The following is a 15,290-nucleotide window of genomic DNA, read 5'->3' on the forward strand; positions in this document are numbered from 1 at the left end:
GTACCTTCAGTGCTGCCCTCAACGTCACATAGATCCTCAAAATGTTTCCTCAGCACAACATCTCGGTCGTCCTCCAGACATCCTGAGCTCTCTGTGGAGCTCCCTTGACTCAGACAATCTGAGGAGCGAAGATGCATTTAAAAAAAAAAAAAAAAAAAAACTTAACATGCCTGGAAATCTGGGATACTATAAATATTAAAACATTTATAAATATGAGCTCCACCCAGGCGGCAGATTGCCGCGCCGGCCAGATTCCCGGAAAAGCTTGACCCCGGCGGCATTCTGCCACGTGGGTGGAGCTTAATTTCCATCCACCAGCTGTCTAGAAAAACCTGGAAATGACGCAAAAGACCGTTCAGGTGCATTATGGGAGATGTAGTCTTACCGTCATTGGCGGTGGAGCTAATACAGCAGGCGGAGTCTGGGCTTAACTCCTCCCCTAAGGGCTGAGGTCCCACCCTCTCAGGCATCTGATTAGTACCCTGGACACCAAACTCACTACACACACACACACACACACACTAATTATTGTCCCTGCCATAGACAAGGGGTTCTCACCTAATTATTTTGAGAACCCCTGCCATAGACACAATGCATAGAACCACTATAGACAATGCATAGATCCAAGGTGTAAATGGCATAGTGATGCAGCTGGTGTCAATGTGTCATTAGAGAGGTAGATCCTCATAGACATATATACATAGACGCCTCATTTGCCGCTGCAGTTCATTGGAGCGACGTGTATCCCAATGAAGGCGGAAGTGCAGTGCTGAAGGCTTTTTTATTTTTTTAACAAATCTTTATAACAGTCATGACAATATACATTACAAAACAAGACAAACAAACAAACACAAACAACAAAGTTATTAACAATACAACATCAGAGCCAGGGGGGATTAGATTACTAACAGAAAACATTAAAAGAGTGAACACAAAGCAACAGTTCTCCGCAGCTTTCTTATTTAGAAGTGCTGAAGGCATTTGCTGAATGCGACTGCGTCGCTGCCCGAGTGACGTCACTCATGTGAATCCTCCATGTCTCTCGCTGTCACTCAAGTGACTACTGGCCAATCACAGCGTGTCTTTTCCGGGACTTATGTTACGCACGCGGAAGCTTGACAAGCTTCCGCTTTGCTTCCGCTATTCTTCGCAAGGAATGTCGGGAAAATAGTGCCTTCAATTTTGACACACGCCTCAGAGCCGGAAGGGGCGTCTATGTATATATGTCTATGTAGATCCTCACCCATCAGCAGCTGAGTGGGGAGAGCAACGGGAAGGAAACAGGATGTAGTCTCTCCTGTGACAACCAGGACGTCCTTCCTCATTGGTTGGCAATGATGATGCCTGTGAACAACAGAGCAACAGATCAGATCAATGATGATGCCTGTGAACAACAGAGCAACAGATCAGATCAATGATGATGCCTGTAAACAACAGATCAGATCAATGATGATGCCTGTGAACAACAGAGCAACAGATCAGATCAATGATGATGCCTGTGAATAACAGAGCAACAGAGCAGACAGGATCAATGGCTAACAGAGCAACAGATCAGACAGGATCAATGGCTAACAGAGCAACAGATCAGACAGGATCAATGGCTAATCTGTGGGCGCATTCCAAGGACTGTCTAAAGAGGACGAGACGCGAAGACCGTACGGGCGACGCCATGTTGCTTATGGTGCTCCATGGATGGAAAGAAACATGCGCAATGGGCTATATGCAGCCAACACTTCCGTGTTCAGCTTCCTTGGTCTCAACTGCGCATGTTTCTTTCCTTCCATGGAGCACCATAAGCAACATGGCGTCGCCCGTACGGTCTTCGCGTCCCGTCCTCTTTAGACAGTCCTTGGCGCATTCCAAGGGGCCAGTGAGGCGCGCCAACGTTGAAGCACTGGGCCCTAGTGGTAAGAGGAGGGACTACAAGAGGACCCGTGGATTCATGACTGGGAAACCCTGTGCAGCTGGGCTTTAACATTGAGCGCTCGGTTGCACTTCCGCATTTGACCACCAAAATGTGGTGGTTCGGAGCTTCGCGGCGCATTCACACCAGGATGTTTTACTGCCATTAAAACAAAGCCTGCTGCGTTTTGGGCAGGTGTGAAAGGCTCATTCTCATTCAGGTGTGAAAGGTTCATTCTCATTCAGGTGTGAAAGGTTCATTCTCATTCAGGTGTGAAAGGCTCATTCTCATTCAGGTGTGAAAGGTTCATTCTCATTCAGGTGTGAAAGGTTCATTCTCATTCAGGTGTGAAAGGTTCATTCTCATTCAGGTGTGAAAGGTTCATTCTCATTCAGGTGTGAAAGGTTCATTCTCATTCAGGTGTGAAAGGTTCATTCGAATTCTGGTGTGGATCAAATCCCTTGGCACTATCATCTCTGCTCACAATATATCCTATCACTGCTACGCCGATGACACACAACTGTTTCTATCCTTCCCCCCCCTCTGCCACTCAGGTGGAAGAGCGCATCACTGCATGCCTGGCTGACATCTCACAGTGGATGTCCTCCAACCACCTCAAGCTGAACCCAGACATTTGTACAGTAAATATGACAGTTTTGTGGATGCAATGTAGTGCAGCTGGATTCGGGTGGCGTGCAGATTCTTTTTTGCATGTAGAGATGTGTGCTAACAGTGTGGTTTGGTAGGAGAAGGAGCATGGATAAACGGCCATGTGCTTGTGTACCCCCTGTCCATTAGGGTAGAAGGATAACTAGTCTACAGTGTACCATGATGACTACCTTGTCTTCGTCATGTTCGCCAGCGCCGTCCTCTCTCAGCAGGGCGTCCAGACTGCCGTCCTCTCTCAGCAGGGCGTCCAGACTGTGAGGGTGAACCTTCACGTCCTCCTCCGGCGGCGTGGCCAAGGCGTCATCGGACATGTGGAGCACCGAGATGCTCTGCCCCTCCCACCTGCTCCTTGTGGAGCAGGGCTGCTCAGGGACAGAGAGAGCGTTCTCCCCCGAGCCCTCCTACACACACACACACACACACACACACACACACACACACACAGTATGAGAGATGCCAGTTCTCACACTTTAACAAGTAAGACGCGTGAACACGGGAAGCGAACGCAGCTGTTGTGGCAGTCTGACACACACTGAAGTTTTCTTTTTTTAATTTGTATTTATTTTTTGTTTTCTACTGTGTGTGTTTTTTTGTGTGTGATACAGCTGCGCCCTCTGGTGGCGGGCGGGCGGTGTTACAGCGTGACACACAGACAGGCAGGCTTCCATAGCAATCGCTCATTGCATTCGCAATTACAAAAACCGCCTCAACTCTGAGAGCGCACAAATGGAACCGAAGGACAAAATTATCTAGTCTCCACACACACACACACACACACACACACACACACACACACACACACACACACACACACACACACACACACACACACACACACACACACACACACACACACACACACACACACACACACACACACACACACACAGAGTATATGGTTATACAGGAAGGCCAGTTTGGACTCACCAGTATACGGAACCACATGGGCATTTTCTTGTTGGTCCCCATAGGTGGGGGAATATCTACAACAAAAACAAAAACACTTTTGTTAAGTGTGGTTCTGCAACCTAGCCAACATATAATAACCCTATCTCACAGAATTTCCCCGCCCCCCTAAATACGCCCCCTTTCGGGGTTAGTGGTGATAGCGTGACGTCACTCCATAGACACTACATGTTAACCGAGGTAATTTAAGAAGTCTACAACTTTTGTTTTCTCAAGGTAAGGTTTGTTCTATCTGTTCGACCTGATTTACCATCTTGTTTGCTTCATATTAATATTGGTCTGTCACATTTTTACATTAGAAAATGTACTTAGATTCTCCAGAGAAAAAAACGTGTAAATGCTCATGTTAAAGACACCACTATTTACCGGAAGTGGGCGTGGAAAGCGGGCTGTGAGATAGGCCTATTGAGGGGAAGCAATGTCGCTGTGTCCATGTTTGTTTGTCTGAGGCAATGTCGCTGTTGCGCATGCGTGCCGTTGACTACACACATCCGGGTACGTCGCGTTACACCACAGTTGGTTGCCCATCGAATTCAGTTACCACACGTCGGGCAGTATTATGCGTGTCTTAAGTACCAGGTCTTATTACTTAACTTAAGACCTGGAGGCGTGGTCAATGCTGTTTGGCCACTCGGCCAAATGGCATTGATCACCCTGTTGTAAACAAGTGTAATGCTTAATTGGCCCGTCCACACAGTTAACAGCCTTTGTATTGAGTTTGTGCTCGAAATGTACTGTAATTCTGCAAACTGTTAATAAATATTTAAATCAATCAATCAATGTTCTGATTCAATTGCTCTATTCATTACACTGGTTTCAGCTGTACTGGCACCATCTAGTGGTCCGGATGTGTAATGACATTTTAGGCCATTTTCATTGGAAAATATATTATATATGTTTTCCAACATATATATAATGTCTTATATTCGGCACAATACATCAATACTATCTATTAAATTGCATTAACCACACTGTACATAATATATGAATACCAAAGGACCAGTTAGCCCTATTAATTCTATACAATTCTCAGTGGGTCCAGCCATTGATCTGAGCTTACACGTATGATCATTACCATGTGAAAACACTCAAATGCCATTTATTATATAATTGCTAAAGTCTGGTCAACTTGCGCCATGATTGGCTGGATTCATGCGCCATGATTGGCTGGATTCCTGCGCCATGATTGGCTGGATTCCTGCGCCATGATTGGCTGGATTCCTGCACCATGATTGGCTGAAGCCTGTTTTGTGCACTGTGGTGAAAGGGGTGTCATCATGCCGCCATGTGATTAGATGAAGGATGTGTGGTTGGCCAATCATTTGTCTTTAAAATCGGTGGCTGGAAGGTGTATCAGTCCGCGCAGTGATTAGGCTAAAAGAAAATAGGTTTCTGGTGCCGGTGTCATTTTAACCCATTCTGGACTGGAACCCCTTTTGGTGTTTTAACTAAGCATTATGTTATGCTTTAGCTATTGAAAAATCACAGATCTACAAGCTCGTAGCGAGTGGCGCGCTACGAGCTTGTAGGTCTGCTGTTTTTGTAAAATCGTGAAAATGTGGCACAAATCTTTGAATATATATTCTTTCAGAGCGAACGTTTTTCTTATTTCGACATCAGGCCTAAATGGGTTGTACACATGCTACAATGAACACAGAGGCTGACCTGAGGCCAGATCCAGTCCAGTAGGAGTCACACTGAATGAACGCAGAGGCTGACCTGAGGCCAGATTCAGTCCAGTAGGAGTCACACTGAATGAACGCAGAGGCTGACCTGAGGCCAGATCCAGTCCAGTAGGAGTCACACTACAATGAACGCAGAGGCTGACCTGAGGCCAGATCCAGTCCAGTAGGAGTCACACTGAATGAACGCAGAGGCTGACCTGAGGCCAGATTCAGTCCAGTAGGAGTCACACTACAATGAACGCAGAGGCTGACCTGAGGCCAGATCCAGTCCAGTAGGAGTCACACTGAATGAACGCAGAGGCTGACCTGAGGCCAGATCCAGTCCAGTAGGAGTCACACTGAATGAACGCAGAGGCTGACCTGAGGCCAGATCCAGTCCAGTAGGAGTCACACTCCTGAAGGGGTCATCTTGAGTGGCAGACGTCTCTTCCTCCTCCTCCTCCTCCTCCTCCTCGGTCTGGGACAGCTGGCTGACAATAAAGGTCTCTCTCCTACGAACACAAAGCGTTATAGTCACATTTTCATTATGGATGTACTGTAGTACACAAGGTAGTGTGCTGGATAAATGGTGCATTTATATAGCGCCTTTATTCAAGGCGCTTTACATAGATTGTGCATTACATTCACCCATTCACACACCGATGACAGCGGAAACCATGCAAGGCACAAACCAGCACATCGGGAGCAATTAGGGGTTCAGTGTCTTGCTCAAGGACACTTCGACACTAACTCTGGGGGAGCCCGGGTTCGAACTGGCAACCTTGCGGTTCCCATCCAGGCACTCTACCCCTGAGCCACCACTGCCCCCGTTAACCTGACCATGCGAACCACTACGTAATGGATGTACTGTAGTACACAAGGTAGTGTGCTGGATACCGTTAACCTGGCCATGCGAACCACTACGTAATGGATGTACTGTAGGACACAAGGTAGTGTGCTGGATACCGTTAACCTGGCCATGCTAACCACTACGTAATGGATGTACTGTAGGACACATGGTAGTATGCTGGATACCGTTAACCTGGCCATGCTAACCACTACGTAATGGATGTACTGTAGGACACATGGTAGTATGCTGGATACCGTTAACCTGGCCATGCGAACCACTACGTAATGGATGTACTGTAGGACACATGGTAGTGTGCTGGATACCGTTAACCTGGCCATGCGAACCACTACGTAATGGATGTACTGTAGGACACATGGTAGTGTGCTGGATACCGTTAACCTGGCCATGCGAACCACTACGTAATGGATGTACTGTAGGACACATGGTAGTGTGCTGGATACCGTTAACCTGGCCATGCTAACCACTACGTAATGGATGTACTGTAGTACACATGGTAGTGTGCTGGATACCGTTAACCTGGCCATGCGAACCACTACGTAATGGATGTACTGTAGGACACATGGTAGTGTGCTGGATACCGTTAACCTGGCCATGCGAACCACTACGTAATGGATGTACTGTAGGACACATGGTAGTGTGCTGGATACCGTTAACCTGGCCATGCGAACCACTACGTAATGGATGTACTGTAGGACACAAGGTTAGTGTGCTGGATACCGTTAACCTGGCCATGCTAACCACTACGTAATGGATGTACTGTAGGACACAAGGTAGTGTGCTGGATACCGTTAACCTGGCCATGCTAACCACTACGTAATGGATGTACTGTAGGACACAAGGTAGTGTGCTGGATACCGTTAACCTGGCCATGCTAACCACTACGTAATGGATGTACTGTAGGACACATGGTAGTGTGCTGGATACCGTTAACCTGGCCATGCGAACCACTACGTAATGGATGTACTGTAGGACACAAGGTTAGTGTGCTGGATACCGTTAACCTGGCCATGCTAACCACTACGTAATGGATGTACTGTAGGACACATGGTAGTGTGCTGGATACCGTTAACCTGGCCATGCTAACCACTACGTAATGGATGTACTGTAGGACACAAGGTTAGTGTGCTGGATACCGTTAACCTGGCCATGCTAACCACTATGTAATGGATGTACTGTAGTACACAAGGTTAGTGTGCTGGATACCGTTAACCTGACCATGCTAACCACTACGTAATGGATGTACTGTAGGACACATGGTAGTGTGCTGGATACCGTTAACCTGGCCATGCTAACCACTACGTAATGGCGAGACATCTCGTTTTCCATGGCAGGATACTGTAGTTGGGGCTGGGCAATGTAATGTCACGTATCAATAAATATCACGATTATTTCTAACTTTAAGTATGATTAATGAACTGTTATTAAAAGAAAATACAAAATGGTGAAAATTGTCGCAAAGTTTGCGACAATTTGGTGACATACATGGAGAAACAGTACTAGTGTACCTCTCCTTTCTGCAGGGTGAGGGCTTGATTAATGCAGACAGTCTGTTCGTCATGGCGCTGATCATCTGATGGTCCAGTTGCCAAATGAACACGCAACTAAACACATAACAAAACCAAAATGAAGACTTCTAGTTCTATTAAAAATCATAAAACATAAAAAAAGTTATGTTTTATTGCAACTGATATGAATGAATGCATGTATGATGGTGCGTTCACACTAGAAGCTACAAAACGAATGTATGTATGTATGATGGTGCGTTCACACTAGAAGCTACAAAATGAATGTACTGTGTATGATGGTGCGTTTACACTGGAAGCTACAAAACAAATGCATGTATGATGGTGCGTTTACACTAGAAGCTACAAAACGAATGTATGTATGATGGTGCGTTTACACTGGAAGCTACAAAACAAATGCGTGTATGATGGTGCATTTGCCATTAATATAGTCGTTGCAAAAGGTATTAATTGATTGCCTGAGTTACATGTTGGAACAGACCAGAGTCTGGTTTTGGTGAATATTAAGTAGTTCCGGTCATTTGGGGGGGGGGGTCTGGGGGCCATGTGAATATTAAGTAGTTCCGGTCATTTGGGGGGGGTCTGGGGGCCATGTGAATATTAAGTAGTTCCGGTCATTTGGGGGGGGTCTGGAGTCTGGGGGCCATGACTCGCGACATTTCGTATTGTTGACCCATTTCTACCATATAGAGCAACTTTCGTTCAACTTTGACCCCTCTGTCACATGGAACCGATTTTTGTGTACAGCGTCACTACGCTAGCAGCAGCACCAAAGCACAGTTCCATGTGACAGAGGGGTCCTACATAAAAAAAAAAGCAGGAATTGTGTGTATTGGGAAGGTGAGTGGGAATGGTTAAACACTTTGTTGTTTTGTAGCTGCTAGTGTGAAGTTGCTCAACTTTGTAGCAGGTATCAAAAGCTACCAGTATTGGCACCAGTAATCTGTATCTTGGTAAAGTAGGATGCCACGTTGTGACAGACTCACCCATCTGCAGACACACTGATCAGATATCTACAGTCCTCCGTGAACTTCATGGACGTGATGATCTCTATGGAAACCACAAGGGCAAGAACTGTGTCAAGCAGTAGAGTAGAGTTTATTTATTTTGGTCATTAAAAACAATACAGTGCCTGCTTTGTGTTTTTTTGCAAAAAGAAATATTGACCAAAAAGGTGTAGGCTGAAGCCTAAGCTTATTGTGCCTACCCTTCTAACAAATAATTATCTTTCATATGTAAAATAATACAACAAAGCAAACAGAAGGGAGAAAAAAAACAAAACAAAACAAATACAAACAAACACAACATAAAACAAAAAAACAAAGCAAAAACAAGAACAAAGACATACAGGAAGAAAAAAAAACAGTTAACAGGAACAAGACAAAAAAAAAAAAAAACAACAAAAAACAACAAAAACGAAACAAAACAAGAAAACAAAACAAGACATCATATCAATGTTCTATATGTATCTATTGTTTTTGATCTATACAATTTTTTAAATTTATTTATTGTAGTACAATTTTTTAGTTAGTCATCCAGTCCATTCCACAACTTGACCCCTCTGACCGATATGCACCTCTCTTTGGTGTTTATTCTAGCATTTGTTTGTTTGAATATGGCAGTGCCCCTTAGGTTGTAGCGGCTCTCTCTAGGCCAGAACAGCTCTTGGATACAGCTCGGGAGCAGGTGATTGTGTGCCTTGTACATTGTTATTGCGGTATTTAGATCTACTATATCTTGGAGTTTTAAGGTGTTTAATTGAATAAATAATGGGTTGGTTGGTGCAAAATAATCAGATTGGGTGACAATTCTTATGGCTTTTTTTTTAAGTAGAAAGATTGGCTGGATAGTCGTTTTGTAGTTGTTCCCCCATACCTCCACACAGTAGTTAATGTATGGAAGTACGAGGGAGCAATATAGCATATATAGCGAGTTCTGGTTTAGAATAGGTTTAGCTTTATACATTATAGCAATGGTTTTAGATAACTTTGTCCTTACATTATTTATATGCGATTTCCAATTAAGTTTACTGTCAATAATTAAACCTAGGAATTTATTCTCAAACCGCAAGACCGCAAGTTTTTTTTGCGCTATCCATTTTGGAATAAGTGTTTGACTGTTTACATTCATGTCTAATAAAATATTCAATCAATCAATCCTCATTTTTGACATGCAAGTACAGGCACATTGTCCCACAAAAAATCCAACATTTTCGAAAAATCGAAGAACGACTGACATCAGAAAACTGTCAGGATGTAGAAGACATTTTTAGAATCTGATCTCAGGTCAAAATGGGTTAATTGTTTTAGCTGATCTTACACGGTCAGAAGGCGTCACTATGGGGTGTGAATCAGTATGTGTACATTCTAGTATCAGGGAAAGAAGTTTACCAGAGTGTCCATACAACGTGGCCACACAGTCTCCTGTTTGATAATCCAATATACAGATATTCTTATCCGAGTCACTGGTAGCCAAGTATGTCCCAGACCGATCTATCTGGACCTGAAACATACAGCGAAACGTTATGGAGAAGAAGAACTACAACACAATATGGAGCATATAAAAAAAATCACACCGAGTGGTGCAAATCCCCACCCCCTCTCTCTCTCTCTCATTAGCAGGCAACAGTGCAATACTATCTCTGTCTGTTTCTGGCACAACAGCGCCCCTACTGGTACTCATGAGTGACACATGAGTCACACACAAACATAGGTTAACACGAGTCACAAAGTCAGACATTGCTGTTCCTTGGAGTGGTTGTACCACTCAAAAAAGATCAAGTTCACTACTACTAATATTGCTACTAAACATACTAAATTATACCTCAGGAACAATACAACTAATAACAGTGTAAATAGAGCACCGAAGTCCTGACGTCACTGTCAGTAGAGGGCGCCAGTCCACAGGTTTGTGTACTTTTTATTTGCATTGAAATCCCCATAGGGGGATTTTAGATCTCTTCATATAAGAACTGTGTTTGAAAAATAAACCGATCACCCCGGCCTTTTCACTCGTATGGATATGAAGCATCGACTGAAGGTGGAAATGTACAAATATACCCAAAGAGTAACACAATAAGTGCTAGGAACGAGTCAAACAACCCAGAGACTACATTTCCGGGTAGGCGGGGTGGCTGCAGCTGCCCGTCGCACAACATAAATTGACATGTTACGTTTTTATTGACATTTAATGTTTCGTGGTTAGTACGAGTCGAGTCACCGCCAGCTGAGCTTACGTCAACAAGGAATCTCAGGAACGCAATGTGTTGACAGCTGGGCGTGATGTATATTAGCAGCGACATTGCTTTCATATGTGGTTTCAAGGCTTTTGTGGCCAAATTAATTCCATTTTCTCCAGAAACTGGCTGTATCAAATATGAATGGACATCATTAACGACGCACAGCCACCCTCCTGACAGAAAGGCCGGGATGATCGGTTTATTTTTCAAACACAGTTCTTATATGAAGCGACCTAAAATCCCCCTATGGGGATTTCAATGAAAAAAAATATATACATGAACCTGTGTACTGGCGCCCTCTACTGACAGTGACATCAGACTTCGGTTCTCTATGACGGTACTAGTAACAACTTGGATATTATTAGTAGTATTAAAGAGGAGGTCGTTCGTACCTTCAGCAGGGTTCCCTCATCAGCTGACGAGCCTTTAAAACATCTCGTCATCTTCCCACACTGCACATCATAAACCCTGTAAATATATTATACACATTGTAAATATATTATACACATAAGCACATGATGAGACTCTGTATCATATACATACCAGCACCATTAAGATCATTTGACCCTATGGGAGGCCCATTACTTGATTATATTACTTCAAATGAGTTTATTTTACCTGCATATCTTTACTTAATAATGGATTGCATTTGTATATTGCTTTTCTATGCTCAAAGCACTTACAATGGTCCATTCATTCATACATTACTTATTTGACTTTGTCTTATTCGTTTTGTTCTTTGTCTTACTTGTTTATCCCATTTTGGGCAGGAACCCCTTTTGGTGTTAGCATTATGTTATGCTTTAGCTATTGAAAAATAGCAGATCTACAAGCTCATAGCTATGAGCTTGTAGATCTGCTATTTTTGAAAAATTCAGAAAACTGTCAGGATGTAGAAGACCTTTTTAGAATCTGATCTCAGGTCAAAATGGGTTATTTGTCTTTACTTACAGTAAGTGGAGGGAAAGCTTGGAATACGACATTTGACTGTCAAATGCTCAACAATACAGCAAAGTAGCAAATTAAACCAAAACTTTAAATCTAGTTTTGAATATTGTTTGTCAATGTACTGCATGGCGACACAATTGCAAAAAAACTATAATAAACACATGCCTAGTTACCTACCGTATGTTCCTGTCCTGACATGCGATGGCTATGTGTGTGTTGGAGGCGTCCAGGTCCATGTCATACAGGGTGGTCTTCTCTACCACATGGTGGCGCCGAGAGAAACTAAATTCCTCTGTCTGAATGAATAACAAAATATTAATGACAAATGACTTTGACAAGTCATGACAACCACACACACAAGTCATGACAACCACACACACACAAGTCATGACAACCACACACACACACACACACACACACACACACACACAAGTCATGACAACCACACACACACACACACACACAAGTCATGACAACCACACACACACACACACACACACACACACACACACACACACACACACAAGTCATGACAACCACACACACACACACACAAGTCATGACAACCACACACACACACACACACACAAGTCATGACAACCACACACACACACACACACACAAGTCATGACAACCACACACACACACACACACACAAGTCATGACAACCACACACACACACGTCATGACAACCACACACACACACGTCATGACAACCACACACACAAGTCATGACAACCACACACACACACACACACACACACACACACAAGTCATGACAACCACACACACACACACACACACACACAAGTCATGACAACCACACACACGCACACACACACTAACTATTAAAGTTTCTGACCTGTTCAGCTGTACGAAAGTAGATACTCTTATCGGCTCCACAGCTCACCATATGGATATCTGGACATATACCTAGGGGTGGTGGGGGGGTAGGGGATAGGGGTGGGGGGGTGATGGGGGTAGGGGGTAGGGGTGATGGGGGTAGGGGGTAGGGGATAGGGGTGGTGGGGTGATGGGGGTAGGGGATAGGGGGTAGGGGTGGTGGAGAAAATGCATTATGGAAATCATGTACATGCATACATTATAAATACAAGTCACAAGTGACTGGCAGAGATCACCAGATGGACAGTATTTTCATTGTATTTTAACCCATTTTGACCTGAGATCAGATTCTAAAAATGTCTTCTACATCCTGACAGTTTTCTGAAAAAGCTATGTTTCTATGTCAGTCGTTGTTCGATTTTTCAAAAATAGCAGACCTACAAGCTCGTAGAAGCTTGTAGATCTGCTATTTTTCAATAGCTAAAGCATAACATAATGCTAACACCAAAAGGGGTTCCGCCCAAAATGGGATAATAAACACGACAATACATTTGAACTATCAAACAACCATCTATAATTATTTATCATACATCTTCCCATCTGTCTTCAAATCATGGAGTGGTGGAAATGCTCTCACAGACAGTGTTTCAAAGCAAACTTGCAGGTGGTTGCAACTTGCAAGTGTGTACTACTACTGGGGAAGAGGTACAGGTGTGTTCACACTATGTATGATTATCCACCTTTTAAAGAAAATCGGTACAATGTTTTTTACAATAAACCCTATGAGAAATGACCAAAAGGAGACCACCACGCTGTTAGAAGATGATGGTCAGTGGGTCTTCTTTTAACCCATTTAGGCCCGACGTCGAAATTTAAAAAAAATCTAAAAAAGTTTTCTGAAATACCTCATGTTTCTGTATCAGTGGTGCTCAATATTTCATGTCAAGGACCCCAAAAAAAAATATGTAATATGCCTCCGTCCCCCCATCTGAAAATATGTAGTTCCAGGGACCCCAACCCAGAAGCAAAGAATTGAGTTAAAATGTTCACTCTGTAACAATATATATTCAACGATTTGAGGCACATTTTCACGATTTTTCAAAAATAGCAGACCTACAAGCTCGTAGCGCACCACTCGGTGGCACGCTATGAGCTTGTTGATCTGCTATTTTTCAATAGCTAAATTATAACAATGTTTAAAACACAAAAAGGGGTCCCCGCCCAAAATGGGTTAAGACCCACCATCTCCAGTTTACTTCCAGCATTTGCGTGGAGTACGTTTCTGCCTTTTTAGGAGACCGGAAAGCAGGTTGGAGCGCCAGCTCCCAGGTTCTTATCGCACGACTTGCTGCACCCAAGCTGTGCTGCTCATACGCTGAGTTGGCGGTGCCAGCCGCCGGATGCCCGAGATCGATCCTATGAACTTGTGGTCCAAAGGGCGAGCACTCTAGCGACTGAGCTACCCGGACATGAACACACCTTCTGAACAATGTTTCTGCTTCATATTAAAGTGGATTTTTTGTTTTCTTCCAGAGACACAAAGAAAAATCAACTTTATTATATCCACCTTTTCTGTCCCAGCAACACTCACAGGATGTAGCACCGGTACACATAGGAAGTCTGCAAGATTTGTAGACACCGTCGCCCACTTAGGAGACCATTTGTAGAATTTATGTACCGTTTCGCCTCTAGTGGCTACAATTCAGATGGAGCCGGATCTTCATAAATTAACCATCTTTGGTAGCAGTGGCGTATCCAGGAATTACGTTTTGGGCAGGCAATGTTAATTGTCGTCTCCCCGCGCACAATCGTAGCACTAAAGGTTTTCAAAGAGATATACCTGCCAGACGAGTAGGATACAAAGGCTGAAAGGCATGCATTTACATTCCAATGGGTGATTGAGGGTCGCGCTCTACCGCGACGGCCAATCAGCTGTCCACTAATAGTTCTCAGGTCTTGTTTTTGTCCTCTTTTTTTTCTCATTGTATGGATTTTGGCCAGGCCAGAAATGGATTTGGACAGGCGGACGCCTGCCCTCGCCTTATTGTAGATACGCCTCTGTTTGGTAGAACTCGGACTTTAATGGGCACCCATGTCAACAAGTATAACCATGTATATTATTTACCAGTGAAGCAGACAGCGGTGATGGATCCTGAGTGCTCATAAACTGTTTGCAGTAAATTGTAGTTGTTCTCCATGTCAAAGATGTGAATCAGTCTGTCTCTGCTAGCGGAGGCTAGCAGCTTCACACCTGCAACACACAAGATACAGTAATATACAATACAGACATACACATTGATTAAAGCAAAATAAAATCTCACAAACATGTTTGAATGACCAAGTCCTAATGTACGATTTGTGAAACGGTATGAAAAGAAGCCGCCCACAAACACTTTCAGATTCCTAAACCATTAACACAACAATGTAACATTCTGATGTTTTAGTAATATTGTTCCTGCTGTTCTACATACTGGCCAAACCACATGAAGAAATCACAGACTGAGGCTTTAACCTTTGCCTTTATACAAACGTTTGGAAAATGCTGTTCTGAACATATTGCTGGTTTGACCACTACGAATGCTTAAAATAACTGAAACGGGACTATGTAAAAGCTCTCAATGTGTCTCTGCTCAACAAGACATTCTGGCAACAGTAATACACCAGA

At 43.7% G+C, this 15,290-nt stretch overlaps 1 protein-coding gene across 4 annotated transcripts in view; it reads right to left on the minus strand.

Annotated features, from left to right (window-relative positions):
• The window catches only part of wdr62 (WD repeat domain 62), a 43,592-nt gene that overhangs the window by 8,145 nt on the left and 20,157 nt on the right, over window positions 1-15,290 (minus strand). For 3 of the 4 annotated variants that reach the window (XM_079513498.1, XM_079513496.1, XM_079513497.1), the window contains exons 13-25: window positions 14,751-14,876; window positions 12,645-12,715; window positions 11,960-12,078; window positions 11,227-11,302; window positions 9,987-10,098; window positions 8,583-8,646; window positions 7,579-7,674; window positions 5,584-5,714; window positions 3,500-3,555; window positions 2,743-2,973; window positions 1,244-1,344; window positions 386-498; window positions 5-118 (exon numbers count right to left, since the gene is read on the minus strand). In XM_079513498.1, the coding sequence (XP_079369624.1) occupies window positions 5-118; window positions 386-498; window positions 1,244-1,344; window positions 2,743-2,973; window positions 3,500-3,555; window positions 5,584-5,714; window positions 7,579-7,674; window positions 8,583-8,646; window positions 9,987-10,098; window positions 11,227-11,302; window positions 11,960-12,078; window positions 12,645-12,715; window positions 14,751-14,876 (1,410 nt within the window). The remainder of the gene's footprint in view (window positions 1-4; window positions 119-385; window positions 499-1,243; window positions 1,345-2,742; window positions 2,974-3,499; window positions 3,556-5,583; window positions 5,715-7,578; window positions 7,675-8,582; window positions 8,647-9,986; window positions 10,099-11,226; window positions 11,303-11,959; window positions 12,079-12,644; window positions 12,716-14,750; window positions 14,877-15,290) is intronic. The other variant, XM_079513499.1, reaches the window with a different exon arrangement.

Source organism: Electrona antarctica, assembly GCF_951216825.1.
Source record: "Electrona antarctica genome assembly, chromosome: 11".
NCBI classification, from domain to species: Eukaryota; Metazoa; Chordata; class Actinopteri; order Myctophiformes; family Myctophidae; genus Electrona; species Electrona antarctica.